Source organism: Callospermophilus lateralis, unplaced genomic scaffold (assembly GCF_048772815.1).
Source record: "Callospermophilus lateralis isolate mCalLat2 unplaced genomic scaffold, mCalLat2.hap1 Scaffold_130, whole genome shotgun sequence".
NCBI lineage: Eukaryota > Metazoa > Chordata > Mammalia > Rodentia > Sciuridae > Callospermophilus > Callospermophilus lateralis.
Genome location: NW_027512473.1, coordinates 2036144 through 2062929, shown reverse-complemented (window position 1 = coordinate 2062929; position 26786 = coordinate 2036144). Strand labels below are relative to the sequence as shown.

At 37.8% G+C, this 26786-nt stretch overlaps 1 protein-coding gene across 1 annotated transcript in view; it reads right to left on the bottom strand.

Annotated features, from left to right (window-relative positions):
* LOC143389876 (cytochrome P450 4X1-like) overlaps window positions 1–24129 on the bottom strand; it is a 29547-nt gene extending 5418 nt beyond the window's left edge. Inside the window, exons 1-8 of the mRNA XM_076842629.2 lie at window positions 23953–24129; window positions 19485–19626; window positions 15638–15682; window positions 13956–14083; window positions 11820–11947; window positions 11581–11735; window positions 4424–4530; window positions 3679–3869 (exon numbers count right to left, since the gene is read on the bottom strand). Of these exons, the coding sequence (XP_076698744.2) occupies window positions 3679–3869; window positions 4424–4530; window positions 11581–11735; window positions 11820–11947; window positions 13956–14083; window positions 15638–15682; window positions 19485–19626; window positions 23953–24129 (1073 nt within the window). The remainder of the gene's footprint in view (window positions 1–3678; window positions 3870–4423; window positions 4531–11580; window positions 11736–11819; window positions 11948–13955; window positions 14084–15637; window positions 15683–19484; window positions 19627–23952) is intronic.
* Between the last annotated feature and the right edge of the window lie 2657 nt (window positions 24130–26786).

Genomic DNA, 26786 nt, shown 5'->3' with positions numbered 1-26786 from the left:
TCAAACCCCGTGCCTCACACATGCTAAGCAAGCACTCTGCTACTGAGGTACAACCCCAGCCCGTATTTTCTTTTCTTATTACTTACTGTGAATGCAGAATTTGTCCATTTGGTAATATGAAATTTTAGTTTTGAACTCCTTCCTTAAGCTTAGGATAAAAAAATAATTCTTACACTGGCACTTTGTATAATTAAGAATAAAAATTTCGCCCACCTCATGATGGTGCAAAAAAACCCAAAAAAAACTAGGAAAGAATTTTAATCAACATAGAAATGGTCTGACAAGGAGCCAAATGGAAAAACTTGAGACAACTATCCAGCTTTCCCAGAAATTGCTTTTTGCAGAATGATTGCAGCACCTGTCTAGAGGAAATGTAAATTCTCAGAATACCACATCCCAATGTCATTATTATAAATACATGTGACAGTAAAAAAATACATTTTGTTCTTTGTAATATTTTTGCCCTTTGTCTCATTAAAATAATTGACAATTAACACATCATCTAGACTTTGTTTTCTCAGCCAGCAGAGAGTTACTTACTATTTTCCCATTTAGGCCAAACAAGAATGAGAAATGGTGATATTTTAGTTGTGTAGGTATTTACCCTAGTGAAGGTTAAAATATCTAAGGCATGTTGGAAAGTGATATTCACTGTTATTATATCAATGAATAAATAAAGAATGATTACTCAGCAGGATAGGAGAATAGGAAGTTCCCACAGCCATTCACAGGCAAAAGTGCTGCAGTATTCCACAGCCATTCACAGACAAAAGTGCTTTGTGAAAAGTATTGCCTTATCTGATGACCACCATAAAGTTTACTAATCAAAACAGCATGGCACCTTCTCAAAAACCAATAGAACAGGTTAAAAAGCCCAGAAATATATCTACATATTTATGGACAAGTATTCTTCAGCAAAGATGCCAGGAACACACGGTGGAGAAATGGCAGAAATGGTATTGAGAAAACCAGATGTGCACATGCAGAAGAATAAAATTAGACTTTTATCTCACCCCATGTAAAAAAAATCAACTCAAAATGGATTAAAGACTTAAATTTAAAACCTGAAACCCTGAAACTATAAGACTACTAAAAAAACAAAAGGGAGAAGCTTCTTGACATGTCTTGACAACATTTTTTAAAAATATAGTTTTCTAAACACAGACAACAAAAGCAAAATCAGACAAATGAGTTTGCACCAACCAAAAAGCTTATGCAAAACAAAGGAAATAATCAACAAGGTGAAGAGACAGCCTAAAAAATGGGAGACAATATTTACAAACCATATATATGATAAGGGAATAATATCCAAAATGTATAATAACTGACACAACTCAGTATCAAGAAAACAAATAATCCAATTAAAAAATGGGCAAAGAACCTGAATACACTATTTCTCAAAGACATACAAATGGCCACAGGCATACAAAAAACATTTTCAACATCACTAATCATCAGAGAAATGCAAATTAAAACCACATTGAGATATCACCTAACCATGTTAGAATGGCTATCATAAAATAAAAAAGAAAGATAAACATTGGTGGGGATGTGGAGAAAAGGGAACATTTGTACACTATCGGTGGCAATGAAAATTAATGCAGTCCTATAGGAAGAAGTACGAAAGTTCCATTAAAGATTGCAAATAGAATGACCATATGATCCAAAAATATCATTTCCAGATATACATCAAAAGGAAGCAAAATCAGTATGTCAAAGAGACATTCGCATTCCCATCTTCATTGCAGCATTATTCACAATAGCCCAGATATGGAGTCAACCTAAGTGTCCATCATCAGATGAATGGATAGAGAAAATGTGGCATACATACACAATAGGAAACCACCTAGCTCTTAAAAAGAAGGAAATCTTGGGCTGAGGTTGTAGCTCAGTGGTAGAGTGCTTGCCTTGCATGTGGAAGGCACTGGGTTCAATCCATGGCACCACATGAAAATAAAATAAAGGTATTGTGTCATCTACAATTAAAAGTACATTAAAAAAAGAAGAAAATCTTATCATTTGCAAAAACATGGAAAAACTTGGAGGACATTATGCTAAGTGAAATAAAACAGGCACAGAAAGACAAAGACCATATGATCTCAATCACGTGAGGAATCTGAAGAAGTTGAATTCCTAGAAGCAGAGAGTAGAATGGTACTTCAGGGGTCTGAGGACTAGGAGATACTAGTCAAAGAATACAAAACTTTAGTTAGATAGGAGAAATAAATTCAGGAGATATACTGCACATCATGCAATTCTATTGTAGCATTGCAAGTACAACATACAATTTGTTGTATACTTGAAAACTGCTAAGTGGATAGGTTTGAAATGTCTCATCACCAAAAATAAGTATGTAAGTTAATAGATATATCCACTGTTTGATTTAGTTATCCCACAAGTTATACAAGTATCAAAACATCACGTGCATATTTGTCAGTTAAAAATGAGCTGGATGAGGTGGTGTATGCCTTAATCCCGGTAGTTTGGGAGGCTAAGCCAGGAGGATGGTGAGTTCAAAGCCAGCCTCAGCAAAAGTGAGGCACTAAGCAACTCAGTGAGACCCTATCTTTTAATAAAACACAAAAAATAAGGCTGGGGATGTGCTCAGTGGTTGAGTGCCGGAGTTCAATCCCTAGTACCCTCCCCTGCCCTGCAAAAAGTAAAAATGACTGTCTAATTTTGTATTTTATGCTATATAAATTAAGCCTTTAATTTGTGTTAAGAAATCATTATAATTCCTTATAAAATGATAGCTCTACTATACCTTTATTACTTCAAATTTTGCTTTACAAATATTTCAATTGAGCTGATATTCTCATATCAAATACGATGTTTGTTTTCCTAGTCATGTGGCTCAGTGACCCTTAGAATTTCTATCTTTCTGCTCCTTTTCACCAGGCAGGATGAAGGGTGTGATTTATGTCAGAAACATGTTGTTTCTTTGCAAACAGCATATTTGAGGAGCAAATTCATAAGCTGGACTTTATTAATAACAAGATACGCTTAAATGTAGCAAAGCAGAGTTGAAGTTTTCCATGTGGTTAACTTCTAGTCATTCTAAGGAAATCACTTTGAGCCCCCATGCCAGGCTAGGTGCCTGTCTGGTGGATAGCACATATCTCTATTATTGTCCTTATCATGCTATATTTCAATTTGTTCTATGGAGGTCTGTGTCCACATTAGACTGTTAGCTCACTGAGGGCAGAACCCATATCATATCTTCCTACTGAATACCATGTTCAAAGTCCAAAGTCACCTTGAGAAATGAAACTGATGACAAGGGGATGGTTAGAGTGTCCACAATGAGCCTTAAATGATGCAGCTGTTCATTCAGCTCTCTCAGGAATCCCACTTGGGCCCAACCATTCAAATTCTAAATGCTAGCCTCCGGTCAGGTCCTCATTCCAATGTGCCAGAGATTGGGTGAAAGAAAGAAATGGGTCATTTTATACACCACTGAGTAGAAAAGCAATGACAATTTCTGGATGAATGAACTTTTGCAAAAGACAAGGCACTTACTTGGGGCTTTCTTGAGAAAGAACAGAGAAACAGCCTACCTCTTCTGCTTCCACATACACATATCATGAGTCACTGTCATTATTAAGGAACCAGGGCAAAAAATACCCCAAAATCCCAGGGGGAGAACTAGAATGAAATGATTAGAGAGGTAGATCTTACCAGGTGATGGAAGACCCGTCCCCTGGGATGCTCCTGATCTCTTCCCGGCATCTCTCCTGATGCTCAGGGTTCAGAGCCAGGCAGTAGAGGAGCCAGGAGAGGCTCACGGCCAAGGTGTCATGCCCAGCCAACATGAATGTGTTCACCTCGGACCGCAGGTCAGCATTGGAGAAGCTGTCTTCATTTTCAGCCTAGAATGTACAGTAGTTTACAGATCTTTGGAGACCCAATTAAAATTAATGGCTCTAGGGGGAAACTTAGAGATTTAAAAAAAAGTTTTAATTTTAATTCAGTTCAACAGATATATTCTATGAGTGACACCTCACTCAGAGCATAAAGGAGAACCAACATTAGATAGGAAAAGCAGACTGCAAAGTGCTTTCCACTCATCAGACCCAAGGAATTCTCTTCAGACTCCCAGATCTATCCAGATTTTCCAGTGCCAACTCCTTCTCTTTTTACATGCTCACTCATGTGACCCATTTTCCTTTGATTACCTAAACTCCATGTATCTATATAATCCCCAATCCTGTCAAATACATAATTTAGTCTTCAATGACCATGTCTAGTGACAGTTGCAGAATTCTATCCTTACCCCAACCTTCATGGAGCCAACCTCTCAATTCAAAGTACTGTTAAATTTATTGGATCAGCTTTGCTTTTTTCCCCACCCCATCCCCTCTTATCCACCGACACACATAGTTAACTGGATGATTAATTAGGCTAAGATATTTGGAAGATTTACCTGGGCAGAAAGGATAATATCCAGGAAATCCTGGTACTTATTCTTTTGAGTGTTATCCTGCTTCATTCCAGCCTTGAGGGTTTTTTTTCTGTCCTGGATTACCTTTTCTGGGTAGAATAATATCTCTCCATTACTAAAGTGGCAGCAAAGTCAATCAAAGTCAAGTAAATTATAAAGTAAGTCAGGGCCCATGAATAACTTCAGATTTTGCTGGCTTTTCAGAGACCAGACTGGGTACATTACATTTAAGTTGATTAAATTTTCACAGATGATTTATTTTTCCATCAAATGGACAACTTTTGATCAAAGTTCCAAAATAAAATACAACAAACCAAAGACATAGTTTATATAGTAGGCAAGCAACTCCATTTTAGATTTAAATGATCAATCATTCTTCTCTTCCTCTAAAATCTCATCTTCTTGGAAATTATCAGATGAAATAGAAGATAGGCAAAACAATGGAAAAATGACCAAGAATAAACAAATAATTCTGCACCCTCAACATATGCATGTTTGAAGGGACCAAAAGGAAAAACACAAAAACATATGGAACAGAGCTATAATTAAAACGTAACCCAAGAAAAATTTCTAGAAATAAAAAATTGAAATCTATATATTAAAGGACTTAGTCTCTGCCTGAAAAAATTGGAACAGAATGACCAATTGTGATATATACCTAGTAAAAATATTTGACATTAAAGACAGAGGAAAAAAATCCTCAGAGACTTCTGACAAAAATATTAAATGAGTTTTAAGGAAGAGAAACTTGGGCTAGCTCAAACTTGAGACAAGCAGTAAAGAAATCAAGACAATAGTAGAACATTTCCAAGAAACTCAAGGAAATGAAGTATGAGATAAATATTTTATATGTAGACAAACTGTCCTTCCAGTATCAAGGCTATAGAAAAAAATTTGTTTTAAACATGGAAGAACTCAGGGAATGTTGTGCTCATGAACCCATTCCGAGAAATCTACAGAGATGACTACTTCATTAAAAGTGAAGATGGTTGCTCAACTATGTCAATATACTTGAAGTCACTGAAGTGTACACTTGCAAAAGGTTAAGATGGCAAATGCTAAATTATATACATTTTACTACAATACAAAAACTGGCAAGCTAGACCTTTTAGAACAGTAAAAGGTTAAATAAAGAAAAGTAGGAGACTAAGGATTCTACAAAGGAAATAAATATTATGGTAACCTCAGAACAAACACATAAACATATTTATACTCCATGTATGTATAATATGTCAAAATACACTCTTCTGTCATGGGTATCTAAAAAGAACAAATAAAAAATTAAAAAATATAGGGGCTGGGGATGTGGCCCAAGTGGTGGCACGCTTGCCTGGCATGCATGCGACGATGGTTCGATCCTCAGCACCACATACAAACAAAGATGTTGTGTCCGCTGATAACTAAAAAATAAATATTAAAATTATAAAAAAATAAAAAATATAAACAACTTAAATATCAAAGACAGTATATTTAAAAAGACCAAGATGACATGCTATATAAAGAAACTATATATAATGTCTCCCCAAAATTCATATCTACTAAGAGCTGTGAAGGTGGCCTTATTTCAAAAATATAGTCTTTGTGGAAGCAATCAAGTTATGATAAAGTTATACTGGATTAGAGTAGGACCTACCTCACTGACTTGTATTCTTAAAAGAAGAGAGGAATTTGGAAGCAGAGAGAAATCAACCATTTGAATACAGTCAGAAATAATAATGATGTATTTGCAAGCTGAGGAATGCCAAGGATCATCAGCAGACACTAGGAGGTAGAAGGAGAAGGCAAGAGCCTTCTCTAGAGCCTTCCCTGCCAATACTTTGTAGTTCTAGCCTCCAGAACTGTGATAGAGAAAAAGTCTGTTCTAAACATCTATTCTAGTTTGTGATCACTTGTTATGACAACTTTAATAAATAAATACAGTTATTATACCATAATACACACAATAATGATAACATAATTATATGACAGCATTGTGACCGTGTATAACAGTCATTTCAATGAATGAGAATGAGAATGATATGGTTATTGAAATAAAAAGATTTCAAAACTGGCTCATAAAATAAAATCCAACTATGTGCTGCATAGAAGAAACATACCTAAAACAAAGTAATTCTGAATGGCTAAACATAAAAGGATAGGTGAGATTATATCAGACAATCATAAATGACAAGAAAGCAGGGTTGTAATCTTGATATTGGACAAAGTAGAATTTGAACAAAACTTATTAAACAAGACTCAGCTTTTAGTACTAAAAGTCATGATATCACGAGACAATCGCTAAAAAGATATATACTTCAAGTAACAGACCATTTTACCTTGTGCTTGCAGCGTTGGGTTCACCTCCTTCAGCTGGGGAGTGAGGGCTGAGGTTGTAAAATGCTTTGTATTTTACCCAGAGTTGCCTTTCCTCTGTTTCTATGCATTTTAGGCTTTTTGTCAGTCATTTATTGATTCCTGGAGTTTCTCTTCTTTCTCTCCTTGGAATAGTTTCCCCTTTGTTGCCTTGACTCTTGTGACTTGCCAAATTCCTCAAAGGGTTCTTCTACTAGGCCATTTTGTCTCATGCCCATCAGAACCAACTCTTTTATTACCTAAATAATCTATAATTACAACTCCCATCAGACAGCACAAAGATAAATCTGCCTGCATATGTTTAAGTCAAAGGCCTCCAGCGTAATAGGAAAATAACTTATATTTGCAGAAATATTTTTGAGTTACAATTGACTATTTCCTGCTACTCACGTATATTTTAAAACTCAAATAAAATGGAAATTAAATGTAACAAAATCGACTGAAATAGAAACAGAAAAACAAATTACTTTCATAGAAGAAATGGATAAAAATATGAAGGTGCTACCTACCTCTACACACACACACACACACACACACACACACACACACACATACATGGAGAAGGAGGAAAGAAACAGAAATATTTGAAGCAATAAATGACTGAGAACTTTCCAAAATTAATAACACCAAATCACAGATCCAAGGAACTCAGAGAATGCCATATAGGATGATATTAAAAAAATACACAGGGGGCTGGGGATGTGGCTCAAGTGGTAGCACGCTTGCCTAACATGCGTGTGGCCCAGGTTCGATCCTCAGCACCACATACAAAAACAAAGATGTTGTGTACGCCGAGACTAAAAAATAAATATTAAAAAAAGTTCTCTCTCTCTCTCTCTCTCTCTCTCACTCTCTCTTTAACAAAAAAAAAATACACATTTGCACAGCATATTCAAACTGCACAAAACAAACAGGAAATCATTAAAGAAAACACAGGAAAAACACCTTATTTATAGAGGACCAAGCATAAGAATCACATTGCACTTCTTGTTAGAAACCATGCAAGCAAAAAGAAAGTGTAGTGAAATGTTTGAAGTGTTAAAAGAAAAAAAAAAATCCCATTAACCTAGAATTTTGTACCTGGAGAAATCATCTTTAAAAATTAAAGAGAAATTTCTAAGGCATATAAAATTGAGTAAACTTGTTATAGTAGAAATATTTTGTAAGAAATGTTAAAAATAAGTTCTTCAGCAAGAAGGAAAATGATACAGACCAGAATTTCAGATCTGCACAAAGAAAGGAGCGTTAGGGGATAAGTGAAGGTAAAATGTAGGTCTTTTGATTTTCCTGTTTTTAACTGAGCTAACAGATTACAGTTTGTCTCAAGTAATTTCAGCAACAATATATTTAATGATTATATTTTCCAGATAAGTGGAATAAATGACAAATAATGCCATAGAAGGACAGGAGGGACAAGTCGGGAATACTCCGCCAGAAGGTGCTTGCACTACTAGTGAAGTAGTGTAGTGTTACTGGAAAGTAGACTTGGATTAACTGTGGATATGTATGGCCACTGACAAAAGCAAGATGTATGATTGATATGCTGACAGAGTAGAAAAAAATTGAGTCATAGAAAACACTGAATTAAAAACTACAGAAGGTGGGCTGGGGTTGTGGCTCAGTGGTAAAGCATTTACTTGGCATGTGTGAGGCACTGGATTTGATCCTCAGCACCACATTAAAAAAATAAATAAATGTAAAAAAATAACTTTATTAAAAATCCACAGAAGGTAGAAAAAGAATGGAAGACCAAAGAGCAAAGAACAAAAACAGTGAGTAGAAAGCAGTAATAAATCTGGTAGCTGCTAATCCACTATATATAACATTTATCTCTTTTAAGCACCAGTGATCTGAATGTACCAATTGAAAGACGGACTGTCAGAGTACATAAAAAATGAGACACAGCTATATGTTGCCTATAAGAAACTTACCTTAAATATAAACATTCATACAAATTAAAAGTAAAGGAATGAAGAAAGGTAAACCATAATAAATAAGCAAACGAAGACTGGAGTATTTATATTCATTCCAGGCAGAATAAACTTCAGAGCAAGGAAAGGTACCAGATAAAGAAGGTATTTTATAACGATAAAGAGGTTAATTCTCTAAGAGCACATGAAAAATCCTTAAAGTGTATGCATAACAACAAGCATCCAAATATGAGAGGCAAAAACTGATAGAATATTTGGATACTTCATTGTCTCTCTATTATAAATCCAGTGTAGAAAAATCAGGAAGCAGACAGTTAAAACCAACAACATCATCTATCAACTGAATCTAATTGACATATGTGGAATACTTCACCCAATAAAGAAACAACCCAGATGAAATGGACCAAATCCTGGAAAGATAAAATCTTCAAAAAACTCACACGAGAGACAGATTAAAATAGGTCTGTATCCACTAAAGAAACTAAATCAATCATTAAGAACCTTCCAGAACAGGAAAAAAAAAACAGGCCCAGATAATCTCACTAGTGAACTCTACCAAACATTTAAGGAAGAAATCAAATAAATTCTATAAGTGTCTTCCATAAAATAGAAGTAGAATACTTTAACTCATTTTATGAAGCCAGCATTACCTTCATACCTAAATAAGACAGAGATATTACAAGAAAGCCACAGACTGATATCTCTCATGCACATAGATGCAAAAATTCAACAAAAGTGGTATTTACTCCAGGTGGGCAAGACTGGTTCAATATTTGAAAATCAATCAATGTAACTTATTAATTAACAGCGTAAAGAAGAAAGAGTACGATTATATCAGTAAATACAGAAAAGCCATTTGTCAAAATTTAACACTTATTCATGTTTAAAAGAAATCCCAGCAAATTGGGAACAGAAGGAAAACTTCCTCACCTTGACAAAGAATATCTACAAAACCCCTATAGTGTATATCATAGATAATGATGAGAAACTTGATATTTTCAATACAGTCAGGAATAAAACAATGTCGTCTCCTCTCACCACTCTTATTCAACATCTTTCTGGAAATCCTTGCTGATACAATAAGACAAAGTAATATAAAGTATATAAATTAGGAAAGAATAAACAAAACTATGTTTATCCACAGATGATATGATAGTAGAAAAATCTCCAAGATTCAACAAAAAACACCTGAAACTAGTAAGTAATTATGACAAGGTTGTAGGATATGAAGTTAATAAATAGAAGTGATTTTTTATATACTACCAACAAACATGGCATTTGAAATATAAAACAGAGTATTATGTACATTAGTTCTGAAAAACATAATACTTAGTATAAATGCAACAAAAGATGTGCAAATCCATTATGAGGAATGCTTTAAAAACCTGAAGAAAAAAATAAAATTTATCTAGATAAATGAAAAAATATTCCATGTATGTATATAGATAGGAAGACTCAATATTGTCAAGATGTCACTTCTTTTTCCCTACTTGATTTTTAGATTCAACATACTCACAATTAAAATCCCCAACAGGTTATTTAAAAAAAATTTTGGGGGGCTACCAGGGATTGAACTCAGGGGCAATCAACCACTAAGCCACACCTCCAGCCCTATTTTGTATTTTATTTAGAGACAGGGTCTCACAGAGTGCTCAGCACCTCGATAAGTTGCTGAGACTGCCTTGAACTTGCAATCCTCTTGCATCAGCATCCTAAGTTACTGGGACTATGGCATGCATCACCATACACAACTGAAAATGTCTTGTTTTTAAAGTTTTCAAAAACCTGGACACTTAATATTTTCTCTAATACTTTTGATTTTGTTTTTTCATCATAATTATACATAATGAAAATGTAAAGAATCATCTAAGTCATATGTAGCTGTCCTCAAATCCACTCCTATTTACTCCAATGAATCATATAAAAGTTAATACTTTCTGTGATCCATGATGCAAAAACATTTGAGGACTATTGCTATAAAGATGTAATGCCCACTTGTATCTTAAATTGTTTCTAACCTGCTTCACTGAATGTCCTCCTTATAGTATCTATGTGTATATGTAAGTGTGAATATGCATGTATTGGTGAGTCTTGAAAGTTTCCTGGGGGCAAAGATATTTGATAAGTAACTATACTTTATATTTAATATTTATACAGTGCCAGGTATCATCCCAAGTCTTTTACATTTATTAGCACACTCATCATCACCAGAAACCTATGAGATAGGTTTATTTTTAAATCACCATTTTTCATATGCCTTTGAAACAAAGCAGTAACTGTCCAAAGTCATGCTGCTAGTTAATGATGGAGCCCATGAGGGATAAATTTCTGGGTGAGTATTCTCTATTATGATACTTATGAAAAGTAATGTTGAATTGCTTAAAAATTTATTCTATTTTAATTTTTGAGTTTACACTTTGCTAACATAAACATATTTTTGAATCAAGCTTCTTTTGAGTGCATTTCCATGTCTACTCTTTCTCCCACCCATTCCTACATTGCATGAGTACTTTTAACTTATAATTATTACTGCAATAATTGCACAAAGCTATATGTTATATATGTTTTGAAATCTTAAGTGTCCACTTATTGTTTTTGTATTAATAACTGTACATAATAAAAATTGCATAACATAACAAGAATACTGAGAAGACTAATTACTACTATGGATGTAGCAAATTCTTCTAAAGGACTCAAACTGTATTTCATTTGAGCAGTGTCCATATAAAAGCTCCATTAAGAACAATAATTTTTTTCTGTTCACACTGAGGCTTATCTCTCTTGATAGCCACAATACAATTAATGGTGATATATGGACTTGGGCAAATCAAATCCAAGAAATACCCATGTATTTACCTGTGTGTTGATGTAGCACTTTGCTTAACTCTTGGAAGAGGTGGCCATTAGGGCTGAATTTGAAAATTATGTCATGGTGGTGCCAGAAATTGTACATGCGATAAAATATAATTTTGCCGAGTTCAACCGTTGCTTTTACATAAGGATCAAGGGAGCTAGAAAATAAAGTTAGGACACTGTGTCAATAATTGACTTAGATAATGATGAACAAATATCTGTTTTGCTCTCCTGTCACTGACCCATTTATCTGGCAGTTGGTTTCCTGGCTGAAAGCACATTTCAAGATTATGTCCAGGGCCATCAAGTTGATGTGTTCAAAAACCTCCACGGCTGTGTCCTGAGTGCTGCAAATCTTCTCCCACTTAGCCTGGCAGAGGAGGTCAAGATCAACATCATCACTATCATCAAAATGCCTTCATTTGCAGTCTCCTCCATGACCTTGCCCTTATAACGCAAGAGACACAATCTTTGGCCCCTCAGGAACCAAAGTTAAGAAAGCAAATAAGCCATGTACTTATTTTGGGCTTGAAGAAGAAAAATATGCGCCTAGCTGAGTGATAAAGAACATATAATAAACTGCATATCTGATAAATGGTCCTTCAAGTGTTACTATTTCCACATAGATCAGAGTTCTATAGAATAGGCATCGCTAGTGCAGGCCCCATAAGTACAAAGAGTTTGTTCCTTCACTTTCAGTTCCCAGCTTGCTAGACACCCTGCCACTACTCTCAACCACCGTAACTGCACTTAAAAGATACTTGCAACATTTTAAAAAAACATTTTATATTCAGAAACTGGTCTAGGGAGAAGCTGGGCAGGAAGCTGGCTCCAGCCAGGTGCAGCCCGTGCCCACCTGACTTCCCCCACAAAAGAGACCTATATACACTGCTTGAAATGCTTTTCCTGACTTTCTTAAACTGGCACAGAGTCCCCAGTTGTATATGAAATTGTCAATATAAATATTCTTTGTGTAAAAATGCAAATAAGTGGAAATGTTTAAGTTTAAGTCAACCTGCATTTGTTGAGCATCTACAAGTGCCAAGCTAGGTCCCAAGGACTAGGAGTCTGAATAAAAGGTAAAGTTTGAAAACCTTATACCAAAGTGTCAATTGTTTAGTCAAGTAGCTTGAATCTGAATTAGCTACTTTAAAAATATTTTATTTTAGTTAATTTCAATTAGTTGAATCTATTCATGGGGCTCAATGTGATATTTCAACACATGCATACAGTGTGCACATTGAGCACAAATGTTACATTTAGAAGAGATGAGAGCAAGAGCAGTCTTTGAAGCTCAGTGCCCTCTGGAACCGTTCTGCAGGGGGAGGAAGTATGAGAGGAACTCATGGAAATGGACTGAGAAACAGGAAAAGCAGAAAGAGCTCCTAGAATTGGAGGTTAAAATTGTGTTGGTCATTGAGCAGCACCAGAGTTGGAAGAGGGTGCCCTCTTCTCTCTCTAACTCTGTACCTGATAGTCTTTGGGTCTTTGTCTCAAGACCTCACCAATGACTTCACCACCATCCAGGCAGGGGTTAAATGGGGTTCTGTGAACTTGGCTGAGAAGCCAGTAGAGGAACCAGGAATAGTGATTCCTTGGGAACAGAAATGATTTTGGAGATGATGGTGAAGGGAATTTGGCTTTTTGGTGTTTGAAGTATTTGCGATGAAACTGTATTAGTGAATTATTCATCCAATTAAAAGAAATACAATTTAAAAATTAAAAGCTTTTTAAAAGTAGAGCTTGGGCACAGCTAACTATAAATCAGAGATCATCCCAGGAATGTTCCTCTGCAAAGACCTCCTTCCCCTTTGGGGTGTAGGTCACCTCATAGTGATCCTTCACTATCTACAAGGGGAAACTCATATCTGGGATTTCAATGAAGACATTTAATCCTCTGATCAGTTCTTTATGGCCCTCATACAAATCCATTCCAACCTACAAACCTTTTTTCCATGCTGAACAGCTCCATCTAGAACTCTCTCAATCATATTATCTACATATACACATCCAATTTATATTTCATGGTAAATTTTAGTCTCCTCTGGAATCAGAAGCTGCCATAGCTGGTCTTGGCTTTCTTACTTGTCACCTACAGCACTTACTGCATGAATATCACTAGTTGGTACTTGGTGTATTGCTATAGAATCTCAGAATATATCTAAGACAGAAGACTAAATCTTCTCATTATTATTTTAATCGCCCAAAGAAAATAGCAAAAGCTTAGACAAACGTCTGCTTTTCAGTGGGTACTTATACATAGATTAATTTCAGAAATTGACTTTTGATTTTCACTATCCATGAAACGTATGCCTAATACAATTTCAGTTGGAAGCCCCTTGCAATGCAACAGAGCGTCACTTTCCCACCCTACTTACCAACATCGTGTTAACAGAATGGGCCATCATATCGACATATGTTTTCAGGATATCACAATGGAATCCAGGAGTCAGTAGGCGACGATGCTGGAACCACTTGGGCCCATCTAGATTCAAGAGTCCTTTTCCTTGAGAAATAAAAGACATAAATGCATGCCACTTATTAGATCAGAGGAAAAGGAAAGATAAAGAATAGCATTCGGTGAAATAGTGGAATATCAAAGAAGGGCTCCTAGGTTAAGATGGTAGTAAATTTTGTTGCTTATATCTGGGATGGATGAATTTAACATCCTGAGTTTCAAAGTCTGATGAGATGAGAGTGGTAATAAATACTAAAATCACTATGTAGTAATTGAGGAAGTTGATTAAACTTTCTGAGGCTTAGTTTTTTAAAATAATAAATTATGATAATAAATACCAATCTTACTGTGTCATGCAGATTCTATGGAGATGTATAATAAGATACAAAACCTAGTCCTGCCCTGGCTCACAGTAGAAACACAACAAATATCCATCTCCTCTCCACTGTAAACCAATCCATAAATGACTGAAATACAAATTCACTAGGAACTCTATTTCCAGATACCACCCTCTTGAGCCCTGGTATGTGAATGACATACATGTAAACACTTATCAAGGCTAATACCCCACCATAATCTATTGCCAGAGTGTTCATTAAGGATTTATTTTTAAAAGGACCTTAAAGTCTGAATGACACTATTCATTGAGTGCTTAAAATATGCCAGGCTCATAATGCATAGTCTGGCTCTGGTTCAATGTTGGGCATTACATAAAGTGCTAGAAATACACATTAATTTGTCTCATAACAGCTATAACAGTGATTCTTATCCTCATTTTCAAAGATGAGGAAACTAAGGCATAGGGAGATTAAATCACTTCCTTAAAATCACATTCAATTAGTCTACTGGTATGGGGGGCAGGATTCAAATCTAAGGAGATCTGGATCCAAAGCCTAGATCTTTCAATTAATTCTTTCCTGGTCTAGCACACACATCGATTATGTGACTAAAGAGCTTAATTTATCTGCTCATAGAATATTGCCAAACTGTACTTCAGAATAAAATTTATTGATTTGTATACAAAAAAAAAAAAGAAAAAAATCCAAGGAAACAAGAGAGACCAACCGAGTCTCTCAGAGTAGGAATGGCGAAGCTACAATTTTAAAGAAGGAGAAGGTAATGTAGGTTAGATACACAAAAACAAAATATAGATATTCTGATTTAGTTTAAATTTATGTCTTGTTTGGAATATATTATATTATTTTCAGTTGCTTCATTCAAATTAGCAATGTCACGGATTAAAAAAAGCTTTATTAATATAAAGTGCTTAAAACAGTTCTTGGAATGTACCTGGTCAATGAATGTTGGCTAAAACAAATAATAAAAATGTGATGTCTCTATTAAAACAAAAAAGAAAGTGAGGAGACAGGTTCATCCCTAGATGCCTTGAAAATGGGACTTTGAGGAGAGAAATGGAGAAGAAGGCTTTCCAGGAAGTTCTGAGTTGACCTTCAAGCTCCCTTGTGACCTTCCCCTAGACAACTCCCAGTATATATCAACCTTACTCTTAATACTTTTGAGGTCAGATTTGAGTCTCTGAAATGCTCTACCATGCAAAGTGGACTTAGTGGGAAAGCGGGTTACAAGTTGGCACATACATACCAAGACACGGAGTCATGAACCTGTATGGGTACTGGGACTTGGGGTCTGCAGAGTCAAGAAAAGGAAACAAACAAAATACAGCATTAGAGGGAGCACTCATTACCAGTCAGTGAAGGTTTTTTTTTTTTTTTTTTTTTTTCCATTTGCTGTGTTCAGCACAAACAGGGAGCAAATGGGAGTCCTGGGAGGTGGGGGAAACACAGGTCTTGGTTCAGTACCAGAGAACAGCAAGTCTCGGGAGACACACAGATACCCAAACCCAGATTCTTCCCTCATTTTCACTTCCACCAGAAGAAACAGTGGTTTTCAGAGGATTGCCACATTTCCAGAACAGGAGTAGCACAACATATGTCCTTTGTGAAAGGTATATTAAATATGAGACACACCAGCAGTCACCATAGAGTGAGATACGAACGGCCCCTGTTGCTCTTGTGACACTGACATGGAGTTCCTTAAGAGCTGAACTTGAGACAAATCAGAGGAGAGGGATGGGAAACCTGGAGACTTTCAGGGAAAGGCTCTTTTCTTTTATAAGGTTTTACTAAGGATGAGGAATATGAAGAACAGAATAGAATATGAGTCACTTGTTTTGCAAAGTTGACAGAGCAAACACTGACCATGTTAGTTCTGTGCTATGCATAATTCACGGTGGAGGCCTTGAAAAGGGGTGGGTAGAGGAGGCAGCTGAATCATGGCCCCCAAAAGAACAGAGTTGAGTACATACATAAAGGTTAAAAAAAAAAAACTGGATCATAATCAAGAGGTTGGGCTGGTAACAGAAAGATACAGATCCAGAATTACGTACTGAGCCTTCAGAGGCAGGGCTACTTCTGATTTCCCCCAGAGGTTTATGTTCAGGACAGATGGGAGTCTGGAGTATTGATGAAAGGGAAGTCACAAAAGTGAGAGGGGCAAAGGCCAGTCTGGTAATGACAGCTCAGCTTTAAAGGACTCTGGAGTTGGGAACTAGACTAGGGACTGAGAAGGACATAAGGAGTTCACTTGGTCAGAGTCCTGTCCCCTCTCCACACTTGCTCCAGGGTATCATAAAGACCCAATATTCCCTTACCTCTGAATGGAGCCTCCATTGCCATGGCTAATATCCAAAGCCTTCGCAGTATACTGGGCCCATAGACCCTGGATTGGCCTATTTTGATCCCCAGCAAGCAGAAGAAATGTTAGAGTCTGTAAACAAGTCTGGATGGCTCCTGGCAAAATGCCAGAGGGAGTGGTTTGTGAAGTAACAAAAGCGAGCCATTAAGTGTGGAGATTCCTTATTGGTTGACTGCTGTATCTAGTTTATGCTAATTAAGATAAGCTGTGTAAAATGTATAAATACCTCGGTTGTCCTACAATAAATGGCTCCTATTCCTGCTGTATCAAGGTACATAAGTCATTCGTCACCCCCCGCCCCCCCGCTTATTCTGCTGCAGCCGGACTGCGGCAGATGGTGGCCCGTACGGGGGGTAAGTGACGAAAAAAGCTGCCCGTCCATAGATAGGACGGGAGCAATCTGCTCGTCCCTAGGCAGATAGGGCGAGAGGAAAAATGGCCATTTTGAGAAAATGGAAAAGATTGATGCAGTATGTTTGTGTCTTGTTTTGTCTTGAAATGTTGTATTGTCTTTGTGATGAAAATATGGAAGGGGTGAGAAGTAAATTGATAAGAGAAAAAGGCACCCCAGTGGAACCAAGAATAGTTAGGGCATGTGTTGATAAAAGCCCAGAAACTCTAGTCAGAAAGAAAAAGAAAGTTCAGAAGAAGAAGGATTATCAAGAAAAAAGTTGCAGCAAAAGGCTACTACTGAATACTTTTCGATACCGGAGGGTACGTGAAACGACAAGGCGGCTACCACCTGCCCAAGCCGATCATGGCGCAGCAAGAATTTTCCAAGCGGCAGTTGCCGGCTCTTCCCCGCCCCCCTGCCCAGGGGAGCAGATTGCCACTGCGAGCCCAAATCTAGACCTGACCTGGAGGCACAGTCTTGCAGGCTTTTGCTCCCTGTGCCCGGAAGCAGTTTGAGTCTGGGACTCTCCCCAGGGCCATCTGGGGCTGCCAGGGATGCTACAGCTGGCAGAAGGCTACTGGCGTCCCTGAAGTTTGATCATTTCCAAGGCCAGTAACTACAATGGGTCTCCCACACCTGGAGGCTGATGAGTAATGAGTACTATTAATGCTTATTTCAAATGTAAAAAACCTTGAGATAATGTACTAAATTGTTCAGAAGGTTGTTTTCTTAGTAGAATGCTACAGGATTTTCTTTAGCCATCCGGAGTTCCTGCCTTCCTCCCAGTGACAGTAAAAACAAAGGTGAAAGAATTTACAATGTTGCTGAGAACCTGAGGAAACTTCGGCTGAGAACCCGACAAAACTTCGGAGCTGTTGCTGTTTCTGCTGCTACAACTTAAGCTAGCTGCCTGCAGAACTTACCTGGACTGTGGTTTACCTGGACTGTGAGTTAATCTATTGAGACACTGCTTTATCTGGACTGAGACAACAAATTGTAATCTACAACAAATTATAACTCAGTATCTTTGCTAAGGGTGTCATTGCTGGTATAATTTTTCCAAGGGCTTCTTGCATGGAGCCATCAATTGGCTTGGAATTGTAACATTTTGTATCCTCCCTTTCTGTTTCTAGCAGGTTATTTATGGTGTTTGTGTAAAAAACACTATGGTCGTTATTTAAATTAAACAAAAGGGGGATATGTTAGAGTCTGTAAACAAGTCTGGATGGCGCCTGGCAAAATGCCAGAGGGAGTGGTTTGTGAAGTAACAAAAGCGAGCCATTAAGTGTGGAGATTCCTTATTGGTTGACTGCTGTATCTAGTTTATGCTAATTAAGATAAGCTGTGTAAAATGTATAAATATCTCGGTTGTCCTACAATAAACGGCTCCTATTCCTGCTGCATCAATGTACACAAGTTGTTCGTCACCCCCCCGGTTACTTTGCCCAGCCAGCCGGGCTGCGACACAGAAAAAGGAGCTAGAAGCACACTTCCTGAAGGATCCCTTTCCATCCGTGGGTGCCCTGGTGCCCCTGGCCTCCACCTTGGCCCAGAGGAGCAACACGTGAAGAATTGGTTTAGGGTGCAGCAGTGTTCATACCGGTACTGGGAACCAGGCTGTCACCGCTTTGAATTCCACCCCTACCGGCCCTCACAGCCCTCGAGTTCATGCTGGGCACACTCAACCTGGGCAAGCCCAACCTGGGCAAGCCCCCCCCCCCCCAGTCTGGCCTGTCTTGTACATGCCCATCTGCCAAAGACGCCCACTTCCCCAGCCCAAGAAGCCCAGAAGCTTCTCCATTCAGGGCCAGGCCTGTGGGAACCTTCCAGAGAGTGCCCAGGAGAGTGTCCCAGCAGCAGCCTTTCCTGGGGAGCCCCACGGCTGGGGCCTTGGGGTATATAGCAAGGAACTAGAAGCCGCCTTGAAGAGACTTGCACATGACCTTCAAAACGGCCTTGAAGACGAAGACAAATGGGGTCCAAGAGATTTCTGAATGGATAGGGGTCTGCACCTGCCACATTCCACGGGTCTCACAGGTCCTCATTCTGGCCACTATTCCATCTAATTGTTGTCCCCACCTGTCATTTGAGTCACTTGGGAGTGTGTCTGGGTCTCTAGGAGTGGAATGGGGTTTCTGGGTGTATTCCCTTCGTACTTCCCCCCACCCTGCAGGTGGACACCCTGCAGGTGGCTTGTGTCCTAACCATGGTTTTCCCTCATGAATAAAATCCTTTTTTTTTAAAGGCCCAGTACTAATCTCTGCTTCAGTTCCTGCTTGTGGGTCATGTCCATCTCACTCCTAGGAGGATTAGGTCCTTGAGATTTGCCCCTTGTCTTGCCTGTTCTGCTCAGAAATGTCTTTGCATAGTCTGGGTCATAGATAAAGAAAAATGCCTGAAAGGGCCCAACCCAGCAAGGAAAGGCACAAGGATACTTTTCAACAGTCTCCTCAAGCTTCTCCATTTTATCTTCCTGAAGAAACTGCAGGGAAGAAAAGAAGAAAAAGAAAAAAGAAAGTAGAGGAAATTAGAGAACTGGCTGGACTTGTCCTGTCTCAATAACTTCCTTAACAGGATTGCAAAACTCAGGAAATAATACCAAGGATTGACAAATGTTATGGCATCAAACTGAAAAGCTTCTGTACAGTGAAAGAAATAAGTGTGTGAAGAGAGAAACTATAGAATGGGAGAAAATCTTTGTCAGTTACTCTTCTGACAGGGGATAAATATCTAGAATATATAAAGAATTCAAAAAATCTAACATCTCCTGGAAAAAACCAAGTAACCCAATTAGTAAACAGACAAATGAATGAAACATATTCCTCAAACATCAGAAATAACAATGGACAAGAAATATATGAAAAAATGCTTGACATCCTTAGCCATCAGGGAAATACAAATCAAAACTTTATTGTAATTCCATCTCACTTCCATTAGAACTGCAATCATCAAGAATACCAATAATAATAATTGCTGGTGAGGAAGTGGCAAAAAGAACACTTACATTTTGTTGGTGGGATTGTAAATTAATATGTCCACTAAGGAAATTATTATGGGAGGCTCCATAATAATTTATTTCTAGTCAAAAGACTAGAAATAGAACCACCATATGGCCCACCTATTTCACTGCTTGATATTTATCCAAAATAATTAAAGTAGCATACTATAGCTGTACATAGAAAGAAGTACATATATATGCCATATATATATATATATATATATATATATATATATATATATATATATATATATATATAAAGAAATAAGTGCATATATATATACCATATATATGTATACCATTTTTTTAGCATTATAGTTATACATAGTAGTTGTGTTCATTTTGACAAAATCATACAAGCATGATATTTAATTTATTCCATTTCAATCCTTATTTCCCCCACTTTCCCTTCCATCCTCCCTTTCTCTATTTTCCTTCCTTTACTAATCTTCCTTTGCTTGTTTATTTATTTTTGATTGTTTGCTTTCTATATATTTATAAACATTTTTCTATAAATACTACACATACTATACTTGAAATTCACTGTGGTATATTTATACATGCACATAGCATAAACTTAACATCACTTGTTAAGTTTATTTTGCTTTTCCTCTCCTTTCCAGTCCTTCCTCCCTCCATCTCAATTTCCTTCTTCTTCTCCACTGATCTTCCCCATATCCTTATGATAGCTGATCCTTCCTTTTTTCCCCTTATTGTGTTCTAGCTTCCCTATGTGAAAGAAAACATTTGACCTTTGATTTTTCTGAATCTGGCTTATTTCACTTAGCATGATGTTCTCTAGTTCTATATATTTACTGGAAAATGCCATGATTGCATTCTTTTTTTATGGCTGAGTAAAATGTGTGTGTATGTGTGTGTACCACATTTTTTTTAATCCATTCGTCTATTGATAGCATCTGGACAGGTTCAATAATTTGGCTATTGTGAACTGTGTGGTTATAAACATTTATGTGGCTGTATCATATAGTATGCTGATTTTAGTTCTTTTGGATAAATACTAAGAATTGGGATAGCTGGGTTCCTTTCCTAGTTTTTTGAGGGGTCTCCATACTGCTTTTCAGCGTGGTTGTATTAATTTTCAGTCCTACCAACAATTGCATACTTACATTTATAGCATTGCAATTCACAACAGCCAAGTTAGGGAAGCAGCCTTAGTGTCCATCAATGGACAAGTGAATAAAGAACATGATATGGATACCCATGGAGTTACTCAGCCATGAGGTAAGATAAAATCATATCACTTATAAGAAGGAACTAGAAAACATTATGTGAAGTAAAATAAGCCAGACTCAGGAAGTCAAGGGCCATATGTTTGTTTTTTTTTTCTTTCTCACATGTGGAAGCTAGAGAGAGAGGAAAAAAAAGGGGGGAGAGGGGTGGGGTTGGAGTGGAGAGAAAATCTTATAAAAATAGGAGGAAGACCCTTAGGGTAGAAGAAAAGGATCAGGAAGAGGGAGGTACTGTGGAATGAAATTGATCAAATTTCATGCATGTATAAATATAACAGTATGAATCCCACTATTGGGCTGGGGATGTGGCTCAAGCGGTATCTTGCTCGCCTGGCATGCATGCGGCCTGGGTTCGATCCTCAGCACCACATACAAACAAAGATGTTGTGCCTGCTGAAAACTAAAATAAATAAATAAATAAATATTAAAATTCTCTCTCTCTCTCTCTCTCTTTTTAAAAAAAAAGAATCTCACTATTACAAATGATTATAATGCAGTAATAAAAAACTAAAGGAAAAGAAAAAGGAGTTGGGAGGGGATAGAAGAGAAAGAAAAGAAGAGAAGGTGACTATATGAGATGATGGAAATGCTAATTTGTTTGACTATATTAATTTCCTTACTATTCTTATGCCTATCAAGATAAATATACTAAAACATCATTTTATTAACCTTAAACATATACAACTAAAACTTGAAACAAAATAATCAGAAAATTATCAGCATTTTCAATAGTCATCTTGAAAGGTAGAGACAATGAAATAATGCCTTCAAAATTCTGAGAATAAACAATTTTTTCTTTTTTTCTTCTGGTACCAAGGATTGAACCCAGGGGGCTAAGCCACATCCCCAGCCCTTTTCTATATTTTATTTAGAGACAGGGTCTTGTTGATTGCTTAGGGCCTTGCTAAGTTGCTAAGGTTGGCTTTGAACTCATGATCCTCCTGCCTCATCCTCTGCAGCTGCTGGGATTACAGGTATGAGCCATCCCCCTGGCTTGGGAATAACCAATTTCTTTCTTCTTCTTTTTTTTTTAAGTTGTAGATAGACACAATGCCTTTATTTTACTTTTATGTGGTCTGTGGATAGAACCCAGTGCCTCACACATGCTAGGCATGCGCTCTGCCACTGAGCCACAACGCCAGCCTTGAGAATAAATAATTTCTAAACAATTCTATACCTAGCCAAACTTAATTCCATTCATGTTTGAAATTAGAATGTTTATAGCCATTTAACAGCTCAAAAAAAAATTCTTCACTCATTCCCAAGAATCAAACCATAAAAATGATGAAATAAATAGGAAACAAAAGAAGCCATACTGACCAGGAAACATGAGATGTGACACAGGACAGCATCAATAGGAGGTCCTGGAACAACAGCTATGTACCAGGCCTAACTGGATTGGAGCAGGAGGAGAGGGCTGTGGGAGAAATGCCTCCAGAAAAGCATTTGGCCTGATAGATTACTTGGTATATTTTAATATTTGAAAATACTGAGATGTGTGTGATAGCCCTATTAAAACTATTTCCACAAAAAGCATAACAGATATTGAAAATCTAAGCACCTGGGAAACAGAGGAAGTTAGCCATACTATAGGGGAGGGAGCTCTAGTAGAAAAGGGTCAAAATCAGCCTGGACCATTTAGATCAGCAGTAAATAGCATTCACATAACCCAAATAATATAGAACACCAAAGAAAGAAACTGAAGAAGACATTAGAAGATGAAAACACTACATGCCCCACCCATCCTTTTAAGATTCTGCACAGCCCTTCACAGACATTCTTTCCTCTCCTAGGAATTCTCCAAGACTCCATGTGCCTCCACTGAAGCACTCTCTACTTTGTATTTTCATTTCTTTTGGTGGCCTAAGTCTGCACCTGACTTGGGCCCCTTGAAGGTAGGGACCCATTTTGTTTTTTGTAATTCTAGTATCTATCACACAAATGCCACTCAAAATTGGTTGAATTAAAAAAAAATCAGGACTGGGAGCAGATTTAGAGAATATTTGATAAATTTCAATCAATCATATTTCTTAAGAGGTTGGCTGGGGTAGCTTCCTGCTTCACAAGAATCTTAGGAAAAGAAAGTTAATTTTCTTTGGTTAGAATGGATTAAAGGGTGCCAACCATTGTGTTTAGTGTGGCACATTTTATGCAATTAATAAGTATTGTTTATAATAACTATACTATTTTTTTTACTTTTATTTTTTTCATTAATTTTTATTGTTGGTTGTTCAAAACATTACATAGTTCTTGATATATCATATTTCACACTTTGATTCAAGTGAACATACTATTTTAAACAGTATATGTGGAAGGCATTTTATAATGTAGTAAATATATACACAGAAGCTCCCTCCCGACCCCCCACTATTTCTTCTCTAGTGACCTTTCCCTGTGGGGCTGCTGGAAGTCTCTAGAGTAATGAAAAGGTGCTGAGAGTCAAGGCTGAGCTGGGGGGTCCGTGCAGGACCGAGGGTCTGGAGATAGGAAAAGCAGCAGACGCCTCGTCATCCGCAGGCTGTCTCTGGCATCCGCCTATGACCCCTTCCCTTCCATCTACCTTCTGGTGCCCGTAGAACCAGTGCGTGGGAGGCGCTGGGAAGGGGCGGAGGTCCCGCAGCAGTCGCTGCCTTCTTAGGTAGAGTTTGATGGCCTCCAGGAGTCCCAGGGCCAGGCAGAACACCAATGCCAGGTATAAAGGCCGCGCCCATCGCGTTTCCAGCCAGGAGGCCTCCATCGCTCTGCGCACGCCAGACTCACTCCAGGGACGGGGAGGGAGGTCGTGCGCTTTCACAGTTCAGAGCTGGTGAGCATCACTCTCAGCCCAGCATTTCCCCGGGAAGGAGAAAGGGCGGTGGGAGGAGCGGCTCAGGCGTGGGGAGAGGAGGCAGGAGCGTGTTCTTGATTCCTAACCCTTTATCCACTGATGCGCATCTTGCTTTAGGCGAATTTCTTTCACTGATCTGGGGTGCAGTATTTCAATCATGGAAGATCCGAATTTAGATTTTGAAATAACGCCTAGGCTGAGCTAATTGTTTTTTTCTATTTGTCATCAATAAATAATAAGCTGCTATGCAAAAAGACCTTCCTTCCCACTCTGGAATCCTATCTAAAGCTACAGGCGCTGGAGTGGGGGAAGGGAGGTGTATGATGATTTTATGTATGTAATGTGGGCTTATAGAGAGTGTGCTGGTGAATGTTTTACAATTGCTTCTCACGCCAATTTGTGACTAGTACCAGCGTCTACATTGTTTCATACTGTGGATATGAGGGCACTGAATCCTGAATTGGAAAGAGACATAAAACAATACATTATCATATAGCATTTCCACCATTCAGATATAATCAGGGCTTACTACATAATTTATGGCTCTCAGTTCAAAATAAACGTAGGATCAAAGTTTTATTATTTTTAAGATAACAGAAAAACTTTAAACCAAGCAAATGCCCTTCAAAGTTTAGGGTCCTGGGTACTGTTCAGGTCGCAATCCATGAAGTTGCCAGCCCTGGATGCAAGAAACAACCTCAAGAGCACAGAAAATAGTAAACTGTTAAATATAGTCAGCCCTTCATAGAATGTGGCTTGTTGCACAATAATTAAAGAAACAATCAATGACTTTTAGAATGCTTTAATCAACTACCAGATATTCCCACCCTTTCTCTACTCAGTACTCTAGACAATGTCTTGTGTTCTCTTCGTTCTTTTTTATGTGAAATTTTTATATTTTAAGTTTTAGTTTCAGAAGACATTAGAGTCCATTTTGACAAATTATACATGCATGGAATTTATCTTATTCTAATTGGAGCCCAAATCTTGTGGATCAAGGGTTTTAAACATAATTTGTTGAAAGCCTATTCATTCAACAAATATCGATCGCTTATAACACATGAATCAGTGTTCTCAAAGCTGGAGATAAAGTAGTGAGCAAAATACCATCTTTGCCATCACAGTGCTTCTGTTTTTCTGTCCTTTGTACCTGGGTCCTAAGCTATGAGCTGATGGGTGCAGAATTATTCAGAGTCCAACTGCAGCTGCAACCAATGCTGAAACCAGTTTCTACAAGCAAGAATCTGTTGATACATGTCGTATATAAAGCTATATGTACAGTAAATCCTCTGTGGATTGAAAATATTTTTTAAAAATTGCATCAGTACTGAAGACTTTTTCTCTTGTCATTATTCCTAAGCAGTACAACAAGTATATACACAGCATTTACATTGTATTAGGTATTACAAGTGCCCTAGAGATCACTTAAAGTATTCAGGAGGATGTGGTAGGTTATATGCAAATACTATGCCAGGGACTTGAGCACCTGTGAAGTTTGATATCCTTGATTTTGGAACCAATCCCCCATGAATACTGAGAGATGACTGTAATTACAAAGTGTGAGTTTTTAGAATTTATTTCCTATTAGATGGTGAACAAGAATTTTACAGGCCTGATTTCCCCAGTTTCTGTCCCTCCTCTCAGCCTTCTTTGTAGGCATTGCCCACCATCTATTCATTTGTTCATTTACTTATGTGAAGGCAGGCATGATTCAGATGTTGGGTTTACAGCTAAACAATAAACCCAATCTCCGCTACAGTTTCCTAGTCTCTTTTCTGTCAGTGCCCACCCCATCGAACTCGCCTCCTAGTCTTTGGAATTTTATTTGGCAGGTACATGGTTAAAACAGTCTCTAGGGCTGGTAACTTCATCTGGACCAAGTTCTGGCCTCTTGCATATTGCATTATACCATGTCAGTAAATGTTCCAGCTTCCCAGACCTTTCCACCTCCTGCCCACCTCCATCCCTCAATTGGACATTGAGATATATATATATATATATATATATATATATATATATATATATATATATATATGATGTGGACACAATATCTTTATTTTGTTCATTTATTTTTTATGTGGTGTTGAGGATTAAACCCAGTGCCTCACATGTGCAAAGCAAGTGCTCTGCCACTGAGCCACAACCCCAGTCCTGGACATTGATATTTGACAGTGTCTGAGAATCTTCTGGTTTAGTTTCTTCTGGGTAACTCAAGACACCTTAGTATCCTGCTTCTTGCCCAAACCATGATGGGTATATGGTGACCTTCATGTGACCACATGGTGATCAATGTTCTACCTCAGGGTCCTGAATATTCTCTTCTTCATGATATTTAGCCTTGTCTGGTCCTTGTATCCCTTGTGCTGACTGGCCAATACAGGGTGTGACTGGTGAACTTCTAGTTAGTCCTCAGGGTCAGAGCTGGTCTCACCCAGGCTCTTGCTGGTGGTGTGAATCCCTCTGAGGCCTTCACAGTTGGTGAAGTAACCCCTCTGCTCCAGGGTCAATTTCTCCCACCCAGAATCACTCCATGTTCTTTTGGAGGTAACAAAGTTACTTTGTGACTT